This window comes from Varanus komodoensis, unplaced genomic scaffold (genome assembly GCF_004798865.1).
Source record: "Varanus komodoensis strain SLA01 unplaced genomic scaffold, ASM479886v1 scaffold3, whole genome shotgun sequence".
Classification (NCBI taxonomy): domain Eukaryota; kingdom Metazoa; phylum Chordata; class Lepidosauria; order Squamata; family Varanidae; genus Varanus; species Varanus komodoensis.
Window position 1 is genome coordinate 51,471,520 of NW_025335761.1, and position 26,570 is coordinate 51,498,089.

Below are 26,570 nucleotides of genomic sequence, written 5' to 3' on the forward strand. Positions count from 1 at the left end.
AGGGTTTTTTGCTTCCTCCTCCATCATAGCACCTTAAAAGCCCCTGGAGGTTGGGAGTCCTCCTGAACTAAATGAGGTGGGACACCATACTGTGCAGGAAAAGAAATTGTCCAAAATCGGATTCAAATTTTAAGGCAAATCATTGTAAAGAATTTCAGGGGAGGAAGCATTCCTATACCTGTGCATGTCCTTCAGCCAAACTTATATTGGATTACATCTTGCATATCTCTAATTGCATGCAAAATATATAGCCTTAGATGCTATTAGATGCTAATTCAGGGTGCAATTAGAGATCTGCAGAGTACACCCATCACTGGTATTCCTTCGTGAACTATGATGGAAATGGTTTAAAAAACTGTAAGAAGTAAGCTGCATACCTGATCAATTGCACATGGGATCAGACACTGAATGTCCTTCTTATTGTTGAAGAGCTGTGGAAATGAAGAACTAAAGGATGGAGCTGCTTGTATGGCAGGAAAACTGATTTTTCCTAGAAAGGCACAAAACAGAATTGTGATCTTGTTTTTACCAGTGAACCAGTTGTCTGTTCTTGCGTTATAGTACCATGTAACATGCCTGCCATAATCTGAATACTCTCTGCAAACAGCTTCAAAGAATATTGTTCATATTATTTATATTAATATAAATATAGTCTCTCTGTGGTTAGACACATTTACATGTCGTATATAAGGCAGGCATGGCTAATCTTGCAAGCATGCTATCCTTAAATTTCCATTCCTGCACCAGAAAGCAAAACAACAAGAGAGAAAAACAAATTAACTTGATAACCTTGCTGAAGCATTCAGCACCCAGAGCTACTGAACACCTGAATTGTTGTTGCTAGTCGCGAAGTCGTGACCGACCCATCGCGACCCCAGAACACCTGAATAGGGCTTATATATTCTTTCTGAAAGCAAACAAATGCTTAAGACAACATCATCATCAGAACAACCTTGGTGGATCCAATCAAGCTTCTTTTCCTAGTTAAGAACAAGAATCAGCCCTGGGAATATGGGTGCCCTCTAGGAGAGAATTCTCTATTAGCTTAATGTGCTGCCACCCCACCTTCCCCATGTATGGTTGCGAATTTCCAATATACACTTGCATGGGAAACAGTCCTGCTTAAAAGCAGAGATCATAGTTCGTATGAACCACAGTTAACATTGCTGGCAATGGTTCTCTTAACCACAGCTGAAATAGTGGTGGTGCTGGTAAGACTTGTTCTAGAGCAGGGGTGGGCAAATAATTTTCCTAAGGGCCGGACCAATACACTTACAGCTCTGCTCAATATGTATCTCTATAAAAACAGTAAATGAAACATTACAATGATACAATGAAAATGTGGAGCACAGAACAACACTATTTAATGAATATTCACAAAAACATTAACATTAACATTACATGATAAGCAATAAATTCAATTCAATTTAGCAGATCCTTCAAAATAAAAGCAGTGCAGTTGTATTGCTTGCATCTATATTACGACGATATATATTTGCATTGACTTTTAATTTGCCAGTGACCTCATGCGGGCCAGTCAGGGTCAGCCATCGAGCCGGATGTGGCCCGCAGGCCGTACAATGCCCAGGTCTGTTCTAGAGGGTAAAGGGTGCCAGTGAAAGTAAGAAGCACACAAAGCATTATGTACCTTGACGGTAGCACCAATGTCAGTTACACTATGCACAACGGTTAATTTGCATTAGCAAACTGGACACTGCCCGCATTTATTTATTTTATCTGTACACACAGTTCTTATAATTGGGTTTTTCTTTAGATTAAACAAAATCTTAAAATAATATCATCAGAAAAAGAACAATGGTGGATCTGATCAAAAGTTCTTTCGTAGTTCAACAATATTATTTCTGAGATGGAGCAACCAGAAAAGTATGCACAATCTATGCACAATGTTCACTTTATTGAGTAATAAATGTATTTTACCACAGGCTAGAAATGTAGCCTAATATAGACATTAAAATTCAGTGAAGTTTTATTTGATGTTTTATTTGTGCATGCATTACTTAATGTTGGAAGTTGCTCTGGTGGACTTTCAGGAACATGCAGTAGAGTATAAATGCAACAAAAGCACAACTAGGATTGGGATGACAGTACTTGAAAATCAGCAGCAGGTATTTCAAATGCTCATCTATTTACAAAAAAAAAAAAAAAAATACTGCCTTCACTTTATTTGCATAAGACATTTTTATCCCACACTTCTTCTAAGAGGCTTAAGATGACTTCATCACCAGTGTTATTCTACCAATAAGCCTGCAAGACTGGACCAGCCTGCCAACACCAAGAACCTTTCAGATGTTTCAGATCGCAGAGCCCACATAGTCTGATTAATGGCCATCAAAGCTGGGGCTGGCCATCATAACTGTAGCCTAAAACATCTGGAAGGAACCACTTTGCAAAACGATCATGGTCAGCCAAAGGTCAGTCAGTGAGGTTCCTCCCCAAGTGAGATTCTGATCTGAGACCCTAATCTGAATCTTCTGGACCTTTCTCCAACACTCTGCCTGCTATACCAAATATTTCATTCTTTGATACAGTTTGATATAGAAGCCCACTGTGCTCTTAGTTCCAGTAATTTGTATTCATGAATTACTTGAAACCTATAAGGAACTTACCTATGCAATCACTGTCTGTAAAACCAAAGATGCCTTTTACTTGATTGAATGTAACATGTTTTTGAACTTTAACAATATTCTTGTAGAATTCTGGGCTCATCCTGGGAACAAAGGGTGGGAAGGGAGAGAGATTAGAACTTAAAATTTGGACAGGTAAAAGAAAGCTTTCTGAAGAATACTCTCAGGCCAACACTGTGACTGATTTTCTAAGAAGTGTGAACTGTTGACCTACTGCATGAAGAAGTAAAGATAGAAATGATTTCTATTCAAAGCAAATTCATAAAGTAATATTTATAGAAAACTGTCACTTTGCCTCAAAGTGGGAGCATACTAAAAAACCCCCCTCATGCTAGAGCAATGCCATATTTCTGCAAACAATTTTCTTACTGTCTGACTTTGGCATAAATGATCATCGATTTGTTCCACTACATGGGCCTAATAAGAACATCCATAAAGATCCCTGTGATACAGTGTGGCATCTGCTGACAACAGCTAAGAAATTAGTTGCAAGCAAATGGCAAAACAACCTGTTGCTACACAGTCAGAATGCTTATTACACAGCCGCTTTTGCAGCTCACGAGGCACTTGCTGCCTGTATAGAGACAGAACATGTGTAGGTCTAGCAAAGCGTAACTGTATGACTTGCCACCTGCCTCTGCCACAGAACACAGGAAGTTCAATTCATATGGAGGCAGACAGCCGGATCCTCTAGCTTGGTACCGTTTACAACAGGGGTGCAGGAAGATGTCCTTCTGCCTGAGAGGGAAGGTCCACTCTAGAAGTAGGTGCAGCTGACATGAAAAAAGCCAAGTCTAAAATACCAGCAGATCTTGGCTTGAAGCTAACCAATCTTTATCAGAAGTACCTGAGCCTTTCAGAATGGGAGAGATCTGCACAAAAACCAAGAAACCACTGAAAAAAATCTTGTTTGGGGCAGAGGGGAGCCCTAAAGAGCTAGGCTGGGGGCCAGGGGGGGCTGGGTTTAGCCTCTCAGCCACTCCATGGTCCATGCTGACCGGCACTGGTTCTCCAAAGCTTGCAGCAAAAAGGGCTCCGAGCCCTCACTGGAGATGCCAGGCAGTCAGCTTGTGATCCTCTACATGCAAAGCATACACTACATCACTCCTTTCTCATACCTTAGATGTTGCTTCATAGCAGGCCCTTGTAAACAAATTGTCTTAATTTTCAGGCCCTTTTCTCTGAAGATAATTAAGTCAGAACAAAGACAGGCAGTGACTGAGGCTATTCTATTTGCGAGGTTTACCCTCATGTCAGGCCAATGCCCTTAGAAAAATAACACTGTCAAGAAGCAGAGACAGGTTGACTCAAAGTGTATTACATTTTATGTCCCCTGGGCCTGGAATGCCAGAATGTTAAAATTCTATGGAAGACCACAGGAAGCTTCCTCAGAGACTAGCCAAATACTGAAACACAACAGAGTTCAAGATCTGTTTTCATTTTGAATGAATTGCTGTTTCCTCCAAAGCTGAAACAACCTCAAGGGGTCGTATTGTGCCCCCTACTGGAACTAAAATGAAAACTGCACATATAATACTTCCCTATGGTTCAACTGTGTGACAAAGAAACTTTTCATGGCATCCACAATAAAAATAATTAGCTTTTTTGCTCTCTTCTTAACTCAAGGAGTTCATTGTACAATGTCATATTTGCAACTGATACGTATCTTGGTGTGAACAGTGTTATCTGAAACAAAGTGGATTAACTCCCCCTCCCTGTCCCCATCACCCAAAATTTTGGTATGGTTGTTGGGCAGCTTAATGAGAAGACTTTTGATCATGTCATTTCAAAAATATTTTAGAACTGTACCCTAAATAACTGAAATCAGAAAAGATGAACGTTTTGTTGATGTCAAATCCACAGGCTATGATGTCCTTGATGTTCTCCACAGCATACTGGTAAGTCTTCTCAATTGTCAAATCTTTCCAGAGGTACTTCTCATCATCAGTCAACTGTATGACCAAGGGGACATTAAATACTTCTTGTAACCACCTAGTAAAAACAGAAACAAATGTAGTAAGTGCATGGAGTGGGTGGATTCTAATCCAATCACAAGTGAACAAGGTCATCTCCACAGGAATGTATGACGAGGGTTAAATTATTCACGATTCCCTGGATACTCTTTACGGAATTATTTTCTCAGTGGCAAAGATGCGTGTTAACAGGTAGGCAACCATAATATGGTAAGATGCATGGGCCTGTTTTGCAGGGAGAATTTATTTGGTGAGTTCTGGTGAGAGGGCCACATCTTTCATAAAAAATGTGCCACCCCTCTTTTTCCTCCTCCAGACAAACAACGAAGTCTGGAGAAATAGTATTAATTTTTCCTTTTGAAAAGCACTGCAGTCACACTGTGATCTAGATATATCACAGCATCATTGAAAAAATGCTTTTTCCATTACACTCTTGTCATATTGATCCATTGTGGCTTGAGTATTGACAAGGACGCTTGCAGATAAGGCTTTTATCTTGGTATTGTTCTGCCTCCACCATGGAATTTTACAGAGGGTCTAGACAGCATTGCCTTCCACTCATAATCCTCCTGCATTTGTCACCATTTCTTCTGCCTTTTTGCTTACTGCTGAAAATCCATTAAGGAAAAAAAGAAGACAACAGAATAGCGGCAGACAGATAGCAGTAAATGGCCCCTGACTGGAAGCAAAAGCTGTTTACTGAAAGAAATGCAGGCTCCCCCTATTATATTTTTGCACTGTTTAGTTTCAGAATGTGGGATATTACCATGGCAATGGAACTGACTTATATTTGCGCAAAAGAAAATCAAGTATGAGAAAACACGTTTGCGGAAAAAACAGGTAACAGTTGATGTTTCCCGAAAGGTAAATTTCAAGCTAATGTTTATCTGTATCTCCCTTTCTTATTAATATGAAATGACAAGTTTGGTTTTATTTCAGAAGGAATTCACTTTTGTCTGTTTTTGTATATTTGTGATTTTATAACAAATTTCTCTTAAGAGAATAAAAAAGAGAGAAAAAAGGCTCCTTTTGTAAACTTTCTTTTCAAGGATCTCAGATTTCAAAGCTCAGATCTCTAAATTACAACCACTGATTCTCTACTGCAGAGGTTATTTTAAGCATCATTTTCAGCTGCAAATGAATTCCCAATGCACAAACATCTCCCAGAATTATTCTAAAGGAAAACAGTAACAACATAGAAGCTGATATTCCCAACTCAGAAACTCCATGCACATTGTTTCAACAAGTGCACAAATTGTTTCCAGCTATACATTAATATAAAGCCTGGTTTACTAAGTATTTGTCATTGACATTAACCTCTTCTCAAAGAAGAACTGTAATGAACTGTCTGCAGACCAGACATACTTACTTTGTAAAAATAAATGGGATAAGGTGGCCAACATGCATTGCCTCAGATGAGGGACCTCTGCCTGTGTAAAGGTAAAACGGCTTCTTATTTTCATACGAATCAAGTATTTGGTGCATATCTCTGGAGAAAAGAAAAGATGTATGGTATACCTTTTGAAAAAAGAGCCTGATCATGTGAAGAACAAAAAGAGAACAAGAGTCAAGAGAAATAGGGATGACATTTTTTGTAACTCTAACATTTCCCTTAAAATACAAAGGATAGCTTTTATCATGATAGTTGTACAAAGGTGTGGGAAAAAGAAAGGCATTTCAGGTTTGTAATATAAATCACTATATCGGATGCTTCTCTACATTTTCCTCACGAAAGCTAGATTTTGCTCTAGCATTGAGCACCACATAGCACAAGAGGAGAATGTGTGAAAGAGTACACAGAATAGCTCTTTCTTATTTGCAAAGACAAGCAAATACACAAATCAATAAAATTACGCACCTGTGAGAAAAGAAGATGCCTCTGCGTAGGAAGTGATGTGGTTTATGGCCTGTAACTCTCTCTATTCGATTGATGAGGTCTTTATCAATTTTGCTGCTACCAAATCGAACTGAAGACAACCAACAATGGGTAACAAATTGTATTTATCATAGAATTAACAATACAGCTTAGAATCATATGTGCATACACAAAACACACACATCTGGACAGAAGATTAAAGTGGGGAAAATTGTTCAAAATATCTTGGCTAGTCATGTGTTATAGATGCTGAAATGCCTGCATGTGCACAAGCACAAAATTTATACTCTTCTTTATACCCAGATCCTCCTTTCAAACAAAGCTACTTCATCTTCATATTTTAGTAAAAGCTTTTCAATGTATATTTGGACCTTTAGGATGCTTATTCAGGAGCAAGCCCTGCTTAGGTCAATAAGGCCACATTCTTGAGCTAGCATGTTTACAACTGCAGCCCTAGAAACAAAAAATCTTCCACAAATGCTTCTCATTATATCACCTTTTTCTCACTAAGATCTTTGTTCCTTGCCACCTTTCTTGAACCTGGTGTCCTCCAGATGAGTTGGACTACAACTCCCAGCATGCCCCAGGCAGCTATAGTGCCCGGTTGGACAGGCTTTACAGGGGTTACCAAACTTTCTTTTTTAAGGACATATGGATCAAATCCTGCTTTCCAAAGTGGCTAATGGGATGCCTTTAGAAATCACCGTAAGCACAGTTTGAAGACATTCATCTTTCCAATATTCTACTGGTATTCTGCAACTCACGGTCTCATGAAACTGGGTACTGAAAAGGGCTCCTTGAGCCCAGAACTCTGCCATTCTGAGTGCTTTTAATTGATGACAAAAATGTAGCAGACAGCAAATGAACAGAGCCTTCAAGCAAACCTTACGAAGGGGACCAGACACCTGAAGAAGAGTCATGCTGGATCAAAGGCCAATTTACTCAGTATTCTGCTTGGACTGTGGACAACCAGAGGCACCGATAGGGAGCCCACATGTAGGGCTTGAACACAAAAGTACCCTTCTGCTTTGGTGCCCCTACAGCTGGCACACAGATCCTGTAGGCAATATATAGCTGGCAGAGGGAGCGGCCACTGATAGCCTCATCTTGCACACATTTATCTGTGGAACTCGCTGACTCTGGAGGTCAGGCAGGGACTAGCCCTGTATTGTTTTCAGCACTTCCTGAAAACTTCCTTGCTCCAAGAAGTCTTTTCTGACTGACCAGTCATGGTTTTTATTGATAATTCTGTTTTAATATAGTGTTTTATTTTATTGTGTATTTCATGGGAATCTATTTAGGTGTGGAGCAGTATCTAAATGTTGTAAATAAAATAATTAAATAGATAACCTCCCCCAAGCCGTCTGTGTTGGTGGCCATCACTACACCTTGTGGCATAAATTCCACAGCTCATGTGCTGTATGAAAAAAGCACTGTGTTTTACTTGTTCTGGATCTCCCAACATTCAGCTTCATGGGATGCCCTCTATGGGGTCTAGTATTTCCCCACACACTGCATAATTTTATATGTCATGTTCACTGGATTTCAACTCCCATTAGCATGATCAACAACATCTAAGTAAACTGTAAGCTCCCCACATATGTAAATTGCACTTTTTTGATAAAATCATTGCTTAAAATGCGGCCAAAGCATCACATACCTATGAGCTTATCATAATCCACCCCCTTTTCATTGGAGGTCTGTACTGTCCAAGGGTCTACAACATCTTCTTCCTCAGCACTGCCTGGACCATTACCAACTGGAGTGAAATCACTTGGAGGAGAACCTGCTTTATACTCTTGGCCTGTTGCTGCTTTGTAGCTCAGTTTTAATGATAATAATAACTTAACTGCTGCATCAATTTCATCCTAGAATAAAATATGAAAAAAACAAAACAGTGCTCATGTTAATAAAATTTAGAGATCTGGCCTTCTAGCTACTTATGTACAGTTAAACAGAATAAGAACTATTTAATATGCCTGAAGAGAAGTGTGCATATTAGTATTCATGAATTATATGCTGGAGGGGAAGGGAGGGGGTGATGAAGTAGCTGGTTACCAAAATACCTTGTAAACAGGCCAAACAACCTGCTTGTGTAACCTTGAGCACGTCATTCAAGGTCTCGGTTTCCCTTTTCCACTTGCAAAACGAGTACAAATATTTACCTATCTCTACTGGCATTATTGGCCCCTTCCAGCTCTACTATTCTATGAGTGTATACGCAATTTACATCACATTATGTGTGCTTTATAGTTCCCCTTCAGACATTTCAGGACAAAAGCTTAAGATGGGGGTCCTCAAACTTTTTGAATAGGGAGCCAGTTGAAAGACTGAGGTGGGGGTGCCTGGGGTGCAGGCTGGTGAGGTGCCATCGGGTGCGCATGAGGCGGCATCAGGCATGCATGGCGGCGGCTTGCTCGCTCAGAGACCATCTCCAGGGAGTTTGAGGACCCATGGCTTAAGATGCCTTTTGGAGGAAAAATAACCTGGGGTACTTCTTTTAGCTGTATTTACCAAATGCAAGACAAACAAGCACACTAAACTAAATCACACACTCTAGTGCATCAGAAAATTTTCCAGTGCAAATTCCCACCACCCCTGAGGCATTTTACTCTATGTACATTTTCCATAATTTTTTCAAATTCAAATATTCTAGTAAGTCCATTATCATTAAGTGGAGCGTTGGATGCCAGTAACCTGAAAATACGTGGATTGCTTTCAAGGAGCAGTACCCAATGGTTATAAGAGAGGTTCAGCAACTAGTAGCCCAAGGCTGTAGTCCTAAGCATATATGTTTGAAAATAAGTTGAATTAAAATTAGTGATGCTGACTTCCAAATATAAAAGTTTTTAAACTATTATGTATTTAGTGCTGTTGGTACATATTACACAATACAGAGTAATGTTAGCAAAAAGACAGGTACGTGCCCCAGTGAGCTTCTAATCTCCATTTTCGCAAAGGTAGCTACAACAGAGGAGTAGAGAATAGGTGTAGCTGCATGTATTTGGGTTTAATTCTGTAGCAGAGGAAAACCAAAGGACAAAGCCTTTGTGGGAAAATTGAGTTTTGAGGAGGGATTTGATGAATGAGACAGGCACTTAAGATTAATACTTTCACCACATCTTTAATCTGAATGCCTTTAAGAACATTTTTGCTTTAAAGCAGAACCGCAGGCGTGCTCGGGGGGCGGGGAGACTGGCGTGATCTCAGGTGAGCTGGGGGGGTGGCGAGGCGGCACGTGTGCGCATGGCAGCAGCTTGCTTGCTCAGAGGAAAAGTGCAGGGCATTCTATACATGGGGCGTCTTATAGATGGAAAAATATGGTATTCCTTCCTGTCACAAGAGAGGAGGAGGAGTGCCTTGTTCAAGATGGTGCCACCACACTGTGGCTTTTCTAGGTTCTAACATCGGGCTACAACCCATATGGTACAAGGGAACTTGACTTGTGCAGGGAGCTTCCCCTTATGTCCCCTTCCTGCACTTCCCAAATCTGCTCTGAAGGCTCCTCCAAGCCATGAATTGGACTCCACAGTTGATATGATCCTGGAATGGGAGGTGTCCAAAGTGCCATCTGGTCTGCCTTTGCTGGGTAGGTTTTAATTATTGTGGCCTGAAGATGTGGACAAGTCCAACCCACCACCTGTTTACTTGACCCTTGTCCTTCATGGCTGCTCACCACAGTCAAGGACAGGATGTGTTCCTTGGGTCCAGGAAGTAGTTAATGCCTCTCTAAGGAAGGGTCAGGTCCCCACACCCTTGAAGAAGTGGTGATCAGACCCATCCTGAAACGGGCAACCCTGGACCCAGAGATTGCCTCCAACTATAGACCAGTGGCTAACATCCCGTTCTTAGGCAAGGTGCCTGAGCGGGTGGTGGCCAGGCAACTCCAAGCTCTCTTGGAGGAAACTGATAATCTGGACCGATTTCAGACTAGATTCAGACCTGGCTATGGGACTGAAATTGCCTTGGTTGCCGTGTATGATGAACTGTGCAGGGAGAGGGACAGGGGGAGTGTGTCCCTCTTGGTTCTCCTGGACATCTCAGTGACTTTCAATACCATCGACCATGGTATCCTGAATAGACTGGCAGAATTGGGGGTTGGAGGCACTGCTCTACAGTGGTTCTGCTCCTACTTGGTGGCCCAATTCCAGAAGGTGGTGTTGGGGGGATTATGGCTCTGTGCCATGACAGTTATGCCATGGAGTTTCACATGGTTCCATTTTATCCCCCATGCTGTTCAATATCTACATGAAACCACTGGGAGAGGTCATCTGGGGTTTTGGGCTGAGGAGTCATCAATATGCTAATGACATCCAGCTCTATCTCTTTTACATCTGATCGAGGTGAGGCAGTGGATGTCCTTAACCAGTGTCTGGCTGGAGTGATGGGCTGGATGAGGGCCAATACATTGAGACTTAATCCAGACAAGATGGAGGTCCTGTGGGTAGCTGGTTCAACTCTTCAGGCAAGTGATCATTGGCCTGTTCTGGATACTTGCGCTCCTCCTAAGCGGCAGGGTGCATAGTTTAGGAATGCTCCTCGATGCAGAGTTATCCCTGGAGTTCCAAGTGACTTCTGTGGTGAGGAGAGTTTTCCTTCAGCTTCGGCTGATCCATCAACTATACCCTTACTTGAATAAACAGCTTAGGACCTGGATGTTTGAAGGAGTGCCTCCTGGCCTGTATGATCTGGAGGAGAGGTCCTTCTTCAGGAGCCCTCTTTGGGGGAGATCAGAAGAGTGCCTACCCAGAGAGGAGCCATCTCTGTGGTGGCGGCCTGGCTATGGCATGGGCTCCCCAGAGAGGTATATCTGGCGCCAACGCTTTTTTTCATTTTGGTGCCAGACCAAACCCTTTTTATTTTCCCAGTATTTTAAATGTTTTTAACATTGATTTTATATATTATTGTGATGCTGTGTCTTATTTATTTATGCTATCTCTGCCCTGAGACGCTGTGAAGGGCGGGATACAAAAGTTTTAAATAAATATAAATAAACCCTTCCAGAACAACTTTGGGAGGCATATGGGGGGCTGCAGGGAATCTGCTTGCAAGCAGTGTACATTTTTCCAGCACGTGGGCACTGTTTGATATAGTCCATTAAAAACAGTGTTGTCCAATCCACTGGGGGTATGCTTTTAATGAATTATATTGTTTTAGGGTGCGGTCCTATAGGTTGCACCATCAAAGATTGTAAGGCCCTCCTAGGCAGGGTGGAAGGAGTAGCAGAGGTGATCTGGCCACTGGATGAACACAAAATAAGTGAAAGTATTTAAGTATTCGAGAGTGGTTTATTCAGAAACAACCTCTTGGAATGTACACTTATCAAATATTAACTTTCAAGCTTTTAAACCAGCCAAAGCCATTCTGCAGTTTGCTATCCTTAAAAGTAGAAAATCGGTAAATCTAGCTTTCTCTCTTTCTAATGCCAAAACAATGGCTCAAACTCTATGTGGGGCAGAGGTCTGAGGGATCTCAAAGATTTCAGATTCAGAATCCATGCAGAATTACTTCTTAAAAGATCTGAGAGATTTACCTAAAGATGTTCTATCTGCTATGGCTACATTAAAGACCTATATATTGAATAGGCAGAGTCAAATAGATGAAAGAAGTTTATGTTACTAGTTTAAGGTGCAACAGATAGACAACATTAGAGCACCTAAAATGTCTGATTGAAATGACCTATGAATTTCCTGTTAATGACTGGGTATATCATGCTGCTCAACCTCAGGTTAAATATGGTCTCTTACTGATTCATCATACAGAAATTTCATTAGACATATGGAAAAATGTCCTTCAGGGATAAACAAAGGAGGTTGCTTCTAAAAACCACATTATACTGTAAATGCAAAGAGGCTCAAGAACACATGGATTAATTAACATCTGCACAACTGAGTTATGATAGTGTTATGATTAAATATGACAGGAATCATTTATAGAGATGGAAAGCACAGAGGTATCCAGGTACATGAGTGTACCTGTATTGGTGCTTGCCCTGAGCCAGAGGATCTTGTTTGTTTCATTTTATGCTGACCCCTATACAAAGAGACACTTAACTTTAAATTTTTCTAGTCAGTCTCTTGGATATGATTTTTTAAAATCTTTTAATAGGCATAGATAAATATATGACCTGGCATGTAGCTCTCCTTGAAACTGTTGCCAAGAAGTTTAGGAATAAATATATAGCAGACATACTGATCAATTTGAAAAAAGATGATTTTATTTACTATATATGGATTAATGGTATTTCTTAGATTTTTCAAGTCTATTTGCTATATGCATTATGTCTACCTTTGGTATTTTAATGGGTTTGTATTAATTTTATGCAAAGGCCATTGGCTAAAAGCAATAAAATATGATAATGATGTTGCCCAATTCACAAGAGGCAAAGGTGATCTTTGCCTCCCCATGTTCCCATCTGGCATTCTTCACTAGAAAGGGTTCTTTCCCATCTAGAGAAGGTATGTTAGAGGGTAGAAAAGTATATTGGCAGAGGCTCAGGAAAACTCACACCCTTGCCTCTCCATCCAGGTCCACCAAAAATATTGCTTTTCTTCCTCTTTGAGGTAATTTCTCTAACCACTGCAGCATAGCCAGTGTGCTTCCTGCCACAACAGCTGTGAGTGGGAAGGGGGATTAGATCTCCAATTCTTTCTTCTAAGTTTGGAGCACTATCTCTGGCCTCAAAGCTGGAAATTCAAACTTCCTGATCCCCCATGCTTTCTAGGGGCCACTGGACTGCTCTTTCAAATTCAATTAACTGAATCCATCAATAATGTAAACACTGCAAACTCTGGAAATAAACTCTAGAACAGAAAAAGGGAAAGCAACATTGGCCAGGACTGGGGAGAAAGGTGGTAATTCATGGCAGGTCTTGGCCATATAAATGCTTTGGCATATGGATCTCTTTTCCTGAATCTTCCTGCAAGAAATCACGTGTACATCCCACCAGATGGCATCCTGAGCAAATTTCCTGAAGATTCTTAATTTGATTCATTTCTATTTCATTCAATCTATGTGTAGAACTGGTAGTATTAAAATAACATACTTCTCTAAAGTATGAGAAGGCAAACAGATATAGATAAGGGAGAAAATCAATGGGCGAACAAAACATTGGGTTGGATCCAAAATTCTTGTGAAAGGAATTCTGGTGAAAAGACACTCCTGCTGGAAAAACAGGGATGGAGATGATTTCCACTGCAAAGCTGGTCTTGTGGCTTAGTGGAACTTCTAGAACAGTTTGGGAGGTGGTGTGGGAATCGCAGGGGGAAGTAAATGAAAACTGCCTTGTCTGCCTTCCTCTATTGCAGGGGTCGGCAACCTTTAACACTCAAAGAGCCATTTGGACCTGTTTCCCACCCAAAAGAAAACACCGGGAGCTGCAAAACCCTTTTGACATCTAAAATGAAGAATACACTGCATATATTTTTTACCTTAATGCTATGTATATCTTCATTATGATTTAGCTGCAGCTCTTGTTCAGTCACTAAAAACGGTTATTTTTAATCTTACATTATAAACTAGGAGGACTCCTTTCATATATTTTGAATAGGAGAACAGCTTCCTGAAGAGTCAAAGTCAGTGCTAAAGGGCTGCATGCATTAAACAGCAAACCCCGTAAGTTCGCCAGCAGTAAAAGCAAATGAATCTACCCACGTATCATTAAACTTTTGGTTTTCTTCAGAAACTTCTTTTCTTTGATTTATTCATGGTTGGCTTATGGGCGGGGGGGAGCTCAGTAAATCGGGGAGGGTCTGCATATCAGTGGCTGTGCCGGAGATGAAAAGAGAATCTTTTCAGTAGCATTTTGTTTCGTGTAACATGAGAGCCTGCAGGAAGCTTGTTTAGCAGAGGAATGTAGCGATTTACTTAACTAGCTGATTTACTTAACTAGCTAGCACTGAGTTCCTGAGTGGAGCTTCGAGCAGATCAGCGGCTGTGCCGGCGGGGTGTGTTTTGAGCAACGGAGCCACAGCAGAGGGGTTCAAGATCCACGTGTGGCTCTGGAGCCGCAGGCTGCCGACTCCTGCTCTAGTGGGAAACTGTTGACTCTCAATCCCGTCCAAGAATGGAGTTTTTCCATTTGTGGAAGCAACATTCTAGCTCCAACCTCCTATGTATAATTCCCAACTGGGGAATGTAGTAAATATAATTTGTGTTGGATCAGTACACTAAAAATGTAAGAAGCCTGTAGATTGGTTTTCTTTAACCTTCTACCCTTCAGATATTTTGAAGTTCAACTCCCAGATTTCTTGATCACTTGCCATGGTAGGTGGGGCTGACAAGAGTTGAAGGAGACTTGGCTTAGGAAGGCCGTGGTAGGTAATATATGAGACTGCAGAGCTTTAGTTTTATTATTATTATTATTATTATTATTATTATTATTATTATTACTATTATTATGTTTTTAAAAGAAGTTCGTATAACTGGATTCTACAGAAGGAATGCTCTTACTGGGATATTAAAAAAACATTGATAAAAGTGCAGCAAATGAAATTTTACCTTTGGTGCTTTTTCAGCTTTTAATGACCTAACTTTTTCTCCCTGTGCAGTTACTTCTTCAAAGAGTTGAAGTGGACTGAGAGAGCAAAAGCCATCATTCTGAACATCAGCCATTCTCAGGAGTGTGGAGGATCTTTTGTATTCACAGTTTTAAAGTGCGTCTTTTAACTTCCTTTTATCCAGAAATATCAAAACAGGTTGGAGGACTCTGGAAGATAAGAGATGTTGCCAGTTTTCATTTTCTATTCTTATCAACACTGCATTGTTCAAACATTATTCTTATGCACAAACACATGGAATGGATATAAATTCAGGTTGCGTTTTATAGTTTAATTGTTATGAACAATCCAAAGAGCTTTGGCTATTGGACAGAATCAAAATGTAATAAAGAAATAAGCTTGGCATATTATGGGGTAGAAATTGTATCCATATTCATGATCATACTTCCTCAAATTCTGACTTTTCTACAGAGCTCAGATATTGGAACTGTATTCTTCCCTAGTAAGCTTTCATTACTGATTTCTGCTGAATATTCAAAAATTCACAGGGGTCTATTGTTTTCTTGAGAATTCAGTTTTAGTCATCAATATGCCATCTTTATGGCACTAAATGCTTTGCAGTAGCCAACTGAGTTTAAGCAAAAATTTATGTAATGGCTCTTCCTCTTCCACCATCACCACCAATGCACTAAAAATCTATTCTCACAACATCTATTTTCAGTTCCAATCACTGCTAGAATTTTTCTGCCAGTCATTTTGATGCCATTTTACCTGTTCAAGAAATCAGAGAAACAGAAAACTTACCTATACTATGCCTACTTCTGGAATGAAGAAAAGAGAAGGTACATTTGCAATTTTTAGCCCTATTTTGTCTTTCAGATGGGCTCACTAAACTGATGAAAAATGCTGATCACTATCACTAATATTTCTGCCAAGCTCAGATGGTACGTTAGCTTTTGGACGCTTTTATTTCTTTCTCCTTTCACTGCCTGTTTCTTCCAATGGGTAATGTGATTAAGGTTGATTACACTGCTGAAAAGAACCAAATGTGGATCCCCTTCTTAAAACACACATCTTATTCTAAAGCAAGACAGAGCATTAAATACAACTAACTCTGAAGTATCATTTGCAGATACCTTATACTTGATTCCCTGAAATTTTACAAACAGAGAGTCTACAGTTGTCTTCCTCAAGACATCCTCCAGATGTGTTGCACTACAATTCCCACCATCTATAAGAGGGACTTTGCTCAGGGGTATAGCACATTCATTGTATGTAGACATCCCAGGTTCGATCCCTGGCATCTCTGGGCAAGTCTAGAAAAAAGTCTTCCTGAAACCTTGGAAAGCTGCTGCCAGTCAGTGTTGACAATAGTGGGCTAGGTGGGTAAGTGGTCCAAGTCACTGTAAGGCAGCTTTATAGGGATTAGGCTCATTTCTCCCAAAATACAGCATTCCAAGGCAGATATCTCAGACTCTGAATCTGACCTGGAAGAGGAGGCAATGTAAGAATAGTTAGAAATGCCAAGCCCAGGAAGCCTTGAGCTAAGCCAAGCTGCTAGTGAGAACCAGATTCCTTCTGGTTCAGGAGGAGACACTGTAAACAGGGAAGGTCAGAAGGGGAGGGGTGTGACTTGATCAGTCCAGATGCCTGATGCCAGGCCAAGAGAGGCAACTAACTAAGTAATGTCCAGTATTCTTACTGTCTGAACCTCCCTGACAGTGGCGCTCACTCTGTTTGGTAGGGAAGGGAGGAGTGAGATTCAGTTTGGAATGAACTTCTAACATGGACAGAACTCAATCCACAATTAGCAGGCTCATTAACTTGATGGATGTATCTTGCTAATAACTTTAACATTACCGTGTTTCACAAAGCCAATCCTGGCTGGCCTTACGTAATTAAATACTGTAGTTAACATAATTAAATACTGTAGTTAGAAACATCTCTTCTTGATCTGCTGGGAAGGGAAGGAGAGAGTTTGGGGGAACAGAGACCAGCTCACAACATGCTTTCCATATACCTATTCTCATTGGATAAGCTAGTTGTGTGTAGTGAAAATTGTCATCCAACAATTCTGGAGAATTCCATATTGGGGAAGGGTATTCTTCCTCTCCGTAAGCAACTTGCTCTATCCCTGAACTGACTGAAAATTAATTTTTAACACATACAAGTTGATAATCTGGAAAACTGAAAGCTTATCTATAAAGGAAGCAATTTAACTGCACAGATGTTCACATTCTCTTGCTCCTCTTTAAACAAAATAGTACCTTAGATTATTCTTTACAGAACAAAAAATTGACTTTTTAAAGCTTATAAGATAAAGAGATTTGCATTAGCTTTGTACATCAGTTCATTAGATAAATCAATAAATGCTGAGTTGACAAAGTATTACAAGGTATAATTAAATTGGGAACAAAAGATAATCCTCCATTCTTCTATAGGGAGACAAAAGTAGCAGTATTTTTCATGCAGTGTGCTGGGTAGCCCTGGGGCTCTTTTGAAGCTTATCAGAAACTCAATTTGAAAAATCAATAAAAGTCAAGAAGCGCCCCAAAAATACAACTTCCCCTGTTATCATTCCCTGCAATATGTAACAATAGTAGGGGACTGGGGATCTTTCCAGTTTATGTGATACAAACCCTAGAACTCTCAGAATCTTCTGTGAGGCTCATGGCAAGTGTGTAGGGCAGGGGTCTCAAACTCGTGGCCTGCAGGCCAATTGCCGGGACGGGCAGGGCATGGGGGAGGGGCTCTGTGGCCTTCAAAGTGCTGGCGGCGCCCGGGCCGGCCGTGGGATGAGCGGCCCACCACCACTGCGGCGGTGGAATACTTGATGCGGCCCAGCCTCACCCAGACTCTACTTCCAGCGGCCCCCAGGTAAGTTGAGTTTGAGACCCCTGGTGTAGGGTTTATGCAAATGTGTGTTAGCAAATAAATTGTTGTTAAAAGGGTTCCTGGTGGCCTCAGTATCAGAAACCTACAGTGCTCACACAGATAGCCATCTACCATATATCTTCAGAGGTCTGTTGTGATTGCTGAGGCCAATTTTCATCACCAACCACTCCCTGCCAGAAAGGCAAGGAGGAAAGCAAAAAGCAGATCAGTCTCTCAAGGTTTAACATACATAGCCAGCCAATGCTGTCCAGTAGATAAGAAGAAAAGCTTGGACATGGGAAATACAAGTTATAATAAGACTGAGTGTTCATACTGCTAACTATTAGCAACTTTCATACATTATCTTAAAGGTCAGTATTACCATCCCCTTATTTCAGTTGAGCGGGGAAGGACCAAGGGTCAGAGGTAATGAGCTGGCTAAGCCTACTTAGAGTGCAATCCTCTGCATGTTTAGACAGAAAAAAGTCCTACATCTCTCAGCATCCAATGTTGTAGACCCTTTTTATATCCAAATATGCATAGGACTGTGCTTTTAGTGATTTTATGGAAGAGGCACATTTTAAACCTAGGATTTTGTAGCACACAACTCAGTCTGTAAGGGATGCTTCATTCTTTCCTCAACAAAAATGACTAGTGTATACTGTTATTTCCTTCAGCAAACATGTAAAGTCTGTTTGACACGTGTATGTTATTAAAAACCTAAGAACTGGGAACCCATGCTGGAGGAAGGATGATACACCTCAACCCAGATGTTCTGAGTCAGCACACCCAGAAGAAATAGTTTGCTGCCTGATGACCCTTCATTATAAAATAAGGGTAATGAAAATGAGACACTGCCTTATTGTGAGTCAGACCATCAATCTAATTGGCTCAGTATTGTCTACACTGACTTTCAGAAGCTTTCCAGGATCTGAGGGAGGAAACTCTTTCCCAGCCTGGATGCAGGAGCTTTGACCACCAAGAAGGTGCTTTCATGAAGAAAGCCCTAAATTCAGTTCTTTGCATTGTCCTCTTCCAACTAACAGGTGATGGGAAAGAGATCCTAGAGAAATCCTGTAAGTTCCAATAGACAGCACTGAGGTAGACAGACAAACTATGCTTCCTATGTTCCTTGAGTCCATGACAGTCCCTCCTGTTCCCTCTCCCTCTGGAAGGCGAGACTGGAACTTGATCTTTATCACCATCTATTAGAAGGTTGAAAAGTGAAGGGAAAAAACAACAAGGCAGTAAAATTCTAATGTGAAATCATGGCAGTTAATTTACCTACTGATCAGGAAGCATCTGATGTGAATTTTGCTTCTGCCATGACATCACCAGGCAAACCTTTTTACTTCTGTCAAATTCAGTCTCCCCAGCCCCACACGAGACACATCTGCAATCATAAGACTGACTTACCTATAGGGCTATTGTAAGGACACCCAGGTAACACATGCGAAGTGGTTTGAACATTCTGAAAATTCTATGCAGGTATCAGGCATCATCAGCGTGGATTACAGTGGTCTGTGCATGCGTGCGTGGATGGCCATAAGCCTCACGGAGGGATAAAGAAATCAGTACAATGTTTGACACAGGCAAAAGAGGTGACCATGTTCCTCTAGGCGGGGTGTGCGGAAACCGACAGTTTCATATGAAACCAGCCTTCTTCCCCTCCGTGTAAGTCAGCCTTCCATGTGTGCCGGAAAGGTATCATTTCCAAGGCTGGTTGGGGATGATGGGATCTGTAGTCCCGACACGCGTAGAAGGCGCTGGATTAACAAGGCTTGTGCAAGAGAATCCTCCACTGGGACTCACCACCATAGCCGGGCAGGCTGCTTCTCTCATGCCGACAAGCGGCATCTCAAAGAGAGGAAGCAGGCTGAACTGATCTGGGGACGGGGGACCTCCCGACCTACCCTGCCCTCAGTCCTTCCTTCCTTCCACTCCCCGCCAGAGCTCCTTACTTGTCTGCGGAACCGGCCGCTTCTTTCTGCGCCTCTCCGACGAGCCAGCCTTGCATCAGCAAGCCGAAGCCGGTGCGTCACTCATCGCCTTCCGATCAGGAACGCGCTCCCGGGCCGGAACCGACGACTACGGAGAGGTGGAGACCAAGGAGAGAAAGCCAATCGCACGGCTACGCGGGGGAAGGCCTGGCAGGAGAGCCGCGTGTCGTCAGGCGAAGGTGATGAGGGTGGTGGGAGGGGGCAGCGGTGGCGCTGCGCAGGTCAAGGCAGCTTAGGGTAGGAACGGCGGTGGCTGGCTCGCATTTCCCGGGGAGGCAGTGTCCCAGCGTGACTCGCCTACGACGCAGGCAGCGCTGAAGCAGCGCGAGCGGAGGCGGCGTGGGGAAGTGTTTCTGTGAAATGGGTCCCCCAGCAGGCACCCCGGTTTAGGTCCTTCTCCCTTGTTTCTTGTAAAGCTTTATTGGGTGAGAGGTAAGAGCTGCTCCTGAGGGCCCTGTTTTCTTGGCCCGGTGAATTTCGAGCGCAAGAGCTGCCCCCGCCCGTGCGAGGTGGACAGAGGTTTCCTTAAGCACATTCTCCACCTGTCCCTTTTTCATAGGTATAAGGGCGGCCAGATACCGAAGAACACAGGGTTCCAGCACTTTCAATAGCTGTTTATTTTTTATTTTTTTAAAATTAAACTACACAATAGCTGTGTAGAGGAGGGGCGTCCATCACATGGAGCTTGCAGGACAAATTAATACGTTTAAATAAAATGAACAGATCGATTCTTGAATTTACCTTTCTAAATCCAGCGTGTATGCAATCAATTCGCTTGAGTCTGTTTATACCTCTTCCCTAGCTTTATATCCGCTTTCAGGGGTTGTATTTAATGTTTCTCCAACTTAAATGAATGGAGCTTAAGTTAGTGACATTTGGATGCAAGCATGGAAAACTAAATGTAGTGTCAGCACATAGACACAAGCTTGTGACTGGGTAATCCATTAGAACTTGACAGCTCAGAGGTTCTGTGATTCACTATTGGCACTACAAGGGCTTGCATTTTTTTTTGCATAAAATGCTGTATAATTATCAGTTATCTTGGGAACAGCATTGTAGGTCATTGTAATGTACAAAGCTTGTTACTGTTAACTGAGTAATGCTTACCAGAGGTAATTTAAGTGTTTACTTTTGAACACTGATGTTGAATGATGAAGATATGCCTAAATAAGAAAGCCTATTAGGTTTCTTTGATTTAAAATTGAGTTATTTAAAGTGAATTTTCTTACAATGTCAGTTCCTTTCATTGCAGAAACTTGTTGCTGCTCATAAGGATCTAAAGACAGAAGTTAGAGAATTTTTATTATAGCTGGTTCAATGAACTCGCTTGTTGCTTATGATGACTCGGACTCTGAGACAGAGGATGGAAAGTCTGAAGATGTTACTAGCAGCGAAAAGAATCTAACATATTCCGCTGTGGGTGCTGTTCAGCCTTATGGTGGATCAGAATTAGTTTCTGATAGCAAAATCCAACCTGTGGAATGCATGGGTAATTTCAGAAGAAATGTGTTTCATGAAGTTCTCCCTCTTCAGCACTCTAAGGCTTATAAAAAGTCAATGGTAACACATCCCAAAGAGTTATACCCTGTTACTTTGAAAATAGCAAGCAGTCATCCTAACCAGTTATTGAGCCCTGTGCCGAAACCTAAAATAACTTCTGAAAAAGAGGGTAGCTCACAGAAGAGAGCTTGTGGTGGCACCGATGTTACCATACAAGGACTAAGACCATATGTTCCTAAGAGACTGCGACAGGAAAATAAGTCAGTTCATGAAGCAAAGGCCTGTGAAGGGAGCACAAGTTGTACAACCAAGCTTGGTACAGCAGATGATCAAATAGCCATTAAACATTCCCAGTATATTATGCCATACATAGGATCCAAGTATGGAGTTACTGAAATTCCTAGGAACTTGGTGTTTCAAATGTCTGATCACAGCGGTCCAGTCAATGTCGTCCGATGGTGCCCAGTGGAGAGCTGGAGCCACATGCTGCTCTCTGCATCTATGGATAGCACTGTCAAGGTAATGCGCTAGAGAATGAATGCGGTGTGTGTCATGCCCTCTGAATAAAAATGATTTAATACTTTTAATGGAGGAAAACAAGTGCTTCTGAAATCCATAATGTGCCCCTATGAGCCGTGACTGCTTGCATTTGGCTCAGTATTGATGAATACTATGAACTCCTGTCCTTGTCTATGGAAGTGAGCTCCTGAAATTGAGAGGAGGGAAGGGTGACTGACTCTGCTGATATCTGACACCAGTAATAGTAGTTCAGAAGGAAAGTGTTGATGGGGCTAGAGACGGGAATTGTGGGGCAGTACAGCTCCTTTCCATCCTTGCTTTGAAAAACATTTTTTCCCAGTGTACTTTTTGCACTTTTTCTGGGGGAATCCAGAAACAGTTTTGAATTTGCAAAGTATCAAGTCAGGGTTCAGAGGGATTGAATGTAACATCTGTGTTATCGCTGACAGAGGAAACACAGTTCCCTAAGTACACCCTTGCCCAAAGCTGACACAAGAGAGGGCTCAGCTCTTGCATGTTAGTCTCCTCAGATAAACTTGTCTGATTTGGAGGTACAGATGGAGAAGCAGAGGAGGGCTTTGCAGTTTCAAGGTTACCAAAAGAGGATACTCAGAGCATCAGAACCAGCCCACTTTGAAAAAGAAGGGAGACATTTCAGAATTGGGTGGGAAGGAGCTTGAGAGGGGTCCCTTGACCCTTTAAGGGGGAAAAATGGGGAACTCAGACTCCCGAGACCTGAGTTTAACTTGTCTCTCAAGTTGTGTATACCCTGGAGGAATGACCTTGTGTAGTCTCCATTCCTCAACTGTAAAATGGGCACAACAGCAATAGTTCACAGATTACTATGATTGGGATGGAGTTGAGTTTTAAATGGTTGTTTAGGGTCTGTTTTAAATGGTTACCTGAATAGACTTTAGCTGGTGGCTGTGATTAAAATACACTTAGAGCTCAAGCTGAGGCATGGTTACTCAGCTGTAAATTTCATGGGAGCACAGTGGGGCAGGCATCATGTAAGCATGCAGTTATTATTACCTAATTAAATTACAGAAGTGTCTTTACACTGAAAGGGGTGTTTTGTTTCTTCTTCAAGCCGCAGCAGTGTCTAGCCAGTGCAAAGCTTTTTCCTAGCTCTGCTACTTGGTAACTTTTAATTGATTATGGCAGGATTTGAACCTGGAACCATCAATGTAGATGAATTAACAACCTGAGACTATTTTAAAAGGGGATTGGAATTTGTAGCTGAAATGCCTGGTGCAACAGGCCCACAGATAAACCAAGAGACTGGTGAGCAACAGACCATATCTGTTTCATTTAAACACATGGAGTTGGATGAGGGGCAGACTTAAATGTATTAGTCTGAGTCAAATGAGGACATCAAATGAAAAAGGCAGACCAACAGAGTAGTGCCAGATATTCTAGCTGACTGGTCTACAAGTACAAGTGAACCATTCTGAAAGTGGAGTCAACTCCTTTTGAATGGGAAGGGAGAAGAAGTATTCAGCTTCGAATCAACTTTTTATTAGGCAGCATTTTTCTAGTATTCTAATTTTGCTGGTGTCTTTTGCTAATGACTTTTGTAGTACTCTTCTTTTGTGCCACTAAGCTAGGCTGGCTTTAGCATAATAAAGATTTTATCTGCTTGGAAGGGGTAGGGTGGGGAAAGACCTGTTGGTGAGAGAAAGTGGTAAATAGTTCATCTTGTAAGGTCTCATGAAGCCACCAAAGGGCAAGATATCAAGTATGCATTAATGCCATGGTAAACTCAGAGGCCTCTTTAGTAAGAGAATATATTCCCTGTGATACTGATTAGCTAATGCCTTCTAGCCTTTACCTTGAATGAGGTTTAGTTCTTAAATATGGATTCTGTTTTCTTACAAGAAGTTGCACAGGGCAAGTCAGCCCTGACACTGCAGACAGTATTTGTGACTGTTTTGCTGCTTTTACTAGGGCAGAGTAATGCACCCATATTCCTTGTGGACTGTTCCGTAATGTTTTAAAATAATCCTTATCAGCACAACACTACATGCCTTGAGCCACCAGGTAAAGGTGATAAGGGAAGCCTTGCAACTTAAAACCATAGCATGAAATGACACAAGGAATCAGATCATCAAAGTTTCTCAGTTCATATTAAGGTAGATCTTGATAGCCCTTGTACCATCCTGAGGAGACATTTATTGCAATCTTTAAGTCTACATTATTTCTATCTAAGCTCTGTAGCTGTGGTTGGTTATAAAAGTAAAGAGGTGCTTTATAATGAGTTACATCTTTGTTCCATCTGGCCCAGTAGTTTCTATTCTGATTAGGGATTACGAAAATATTATTTCTGTTTGAAAACGATCAGAGCTTGCCCCATTTGTATTTTTGAATGTGAATGGGATTGCATTTTTGAGAGGGGACACTTTTGAACTTGTGTTATATATGAAAATGATTTGAAAGTTTTTAAAAATGTTCTTTAAAATGTTCCTTTTAAAGAAAAATGCACACTTCCATACTTTAGTCAATGGGAAAAAAATACATACCTTTGAAACTGAGCTTTGAGGGATTTGGACAACCTTGGGGAACTTGGGCATCCCTAATTCTCCTATCTCTTTTCCATCCAGCCAAATTAATTTCTATTCTGATTGGCAGTAGCTTTCCCAAGTTGCTGAAGCAATTTCTAATTTCTACCATCCTGCATGCTGCAGTCATTTCATATTGTAGTTCATAGCCCTCACAGGCACCTAGCACACCTTTTTCCATCCCCGTTGCTTCTCCCAAATCCCCTGTCCCTGCATTGTAAATGTGGGAGTAAACATAGCCCACTGAAAGACTTGCTGTGCTCACTCATGTGTTGAAACAGCTGCTCCTCAAAATTGAGGACTGAAGGAATTACTAAAAGAGAAAAGAAAAGATCTCACCATACGGAGTAATACACAAGTCCTAATTTGGCTCTGACTTTTTGTGACCTATTATAGGCTGTAATTTTCATGAAAGCACCTTTCTTTGCATTGATTTTAAATGACTGCTCATACATTAGCCTTGTAATTAGACCACTTAAATGCTTCTTAGGTTTAATGTAATGATGTTTGCTATGCAATACAAGGTTTTCGTGGAAGACTTCTATGGTATCCTGCTGCTAATTCTAGTTCTTCACATGTTCAGGTGAGTATGATGTGTTTTCCACTCCCTAATGTCTCATTTGTAACTTTTGTGAAAGCCTAAGAGGTTTTTGCAAAAGGATATAAGTATCACTTTTTTGTTTGATCAAAGTAAGACTTTGCTTTCCCTTTCTACTTTTCAGTTAGTCAATTAACTGGAGAGAGGAAATAGTGAGAACAGAAGCCACAAACACCAGCTTCTCAGTGTAATGATAGATTTCTAAGAAATGATACTGTTTCTGAAATCCTGGCATGAGCGACTTTTTTTTTTTGTAGTGGTCTTAGTAGCAAAATTATGTTTCCTCCCATAGTTGGGACATGTGGAATAATTATTTCAAATTCCTTGTCCTTTGGTAGCTGGTAAATTTGTTTTAAAAGCAAAAGGCAGCAAGAAGCATGCCTCTGAACAGTGAAGCTGTGATTTCTGTCCTAAATTCACTAATTCTTAGCCTAATTTCAAAACCCCTTGGTAAGTGATACCTTCAGACTTCTATCGGTCTGTCCCTTCCCTGGCAGACAGCTGGTAAAAAAGGGGGGGAGGCGAAAGGAGGTGACAGAAAATGCAAGAATGAAGTGGTATCCTGCACTCTTCTGGCTTTTGCCATGTGTGTTGCCAACATGCTACTTGGACAGGTCCCACTTCCTGGAGATCAATTTATTTATATGTATAATTAGTAGAGTTATATCCCACCCCTTTATCCAAAATGGCTCTCTGGGTGGGGTCTAAATCAAACTCTACATGTTTTTAACTCACACAGCTCCTGCAAATAACTTCTCTCTGGCTTTACTTGTTAACAGTGAAGGGATGGACCCAGTTTTCCCTGTTTTTCTCCTGGTATTATGTCTGTATTAAATCCATAATTACACAGAAAGAAGTTGTGACATTCCTGCAATATAGGTCCTTCCTGGTTCTTGAACAACAGACAGCACATAGTCCAAATTTAGCCCACCATGTGCTCTTAATTTCAGCCCAAGACAGCCTCCTTTTAGTTGCGTTCAGCAGGGGAGAAGGGACTCCAGGAGGAGACGCACAGGATATTTCATCAGCATCATTCCTAAAATGTCTCTTTCCTTTACAGGATACACAGTGTCTAGTCTTAGTGGGGATAATCGTCATGGTCTGATTAGTGTTTCCAAACCACTAGTGGGATTGGTGTTAATAGGACCTGCCAGGTCCCAGAGTCTGAATCAGGTGCAATTTTCTTGGAAGATGAGCCTCTTTCTAAATGCTTGCTGAATCCCAGGTGTCACTGGAAAAAATTGAGGTGGTTTTGCAATAACTTGCAGTATGCATGCTTCCTTGTAAAGTCACAGTGATTTTTGCCACTGTGGTAGTGGTAATTGCAGCAGGGATGGGGCAGCCCTTCTGTGCTTTGGGGGAAGGAAATGTGGTCCCCTGACCCCTGGATGTTGCATATCCCTGTACTATAAGGACCCTCAGTTGCTGCTGGCTGGTGCTGGTGTAGCACCTAGCTTATCCAGCTGTTTGTAGCTCTTGCAGCTACTGAGATCCTGGTTTCAGAGCTAGCCTTCTAGCCTAACTGCTCT

The 26,570-nt window shown here is 41.4% G+C and overlaps 2 protein-coding genes across 6 annotated transcripts in view; one reads left to right on the top strand and one right to left on the bottom strand.

Annotated features, from left to right (window-relative positions):
- The window catches only part of WARS1 (tryptophanyl-tRNA synthetase 1), a 29,314-nt gene extending 9,354 nt beyond the window's left edge, over positions 1-19,960 (bottom strand). The window contains exons 1-9 of one of the 4 annotated variants that reach the window (XM_044436187.1): positions 19,828-19,892; positions 19,283-19,417; positions 14,994-15,201; positions 8,155-8,362; positions 6,477-6,585; positions 5,988-6,107; positions 4,455-4,637; positions 2,628-2,728; positions 378-490 (exon numbers count right to left, since the gene is read on the bottom strand). In XM_044436187.1, coding sequence (XP_044292122.1) covers positions 378-490; positions 2,628-2,728; positions 4,455-4,637; positions 5,988-6,107; positions 6,477-6,585; positions 8,155-8,362; positions 14,994-15,107 — 948 coding nt within the window. In that variant the 5' untranslated portion in view covers positions 15,108-15,201; positions 19,283-19,417; positions 19,828-19,892. Of the gene's footprint in view, positions 1-377; positions 491-2,627; positions 2,729-4,454; positions 4,638-5,987; positions 6,108-6,476; positions 6,586-8,154; positions 8,363-14,993; positions 15,202-19,150; positions 19,216-19,282; positions 19,773-19,827 lie in introns of those variants that run through there. The other 3 variants (XM_044436188.1, XM_044436189.1, XM_044436190.1) reach the window with 3 other exon arrangements.
- The window catches only part of WDR25 (WD repeat domain 25), an 85,805-nt gene continuing 79,162 nt past the window's right edge, over positions 19,928-26,570 (top strand). Inside the window, exons 1-2 of one of the 2 annotated variants that reach the window (XM_044436186.1) lie at positions 19,928-20,045; positions 21,119-21,885. In XM_044436186.1, coding sequence (XP_044292121.1) covers positions 21,184-21,885 — 702 coding nt within the window. In that variant the 5' untranslated portion in view covers positions 19,928-20,045; positions 21,119-21,183. Of the gene's footprint in view, positions 20,046-20,227; positions 20,299-21,118; positions 21,886-26,570 lie in introns of those variants that run through there. The other variant, XM_044436185.1, reaches the window with a different exon arrangement.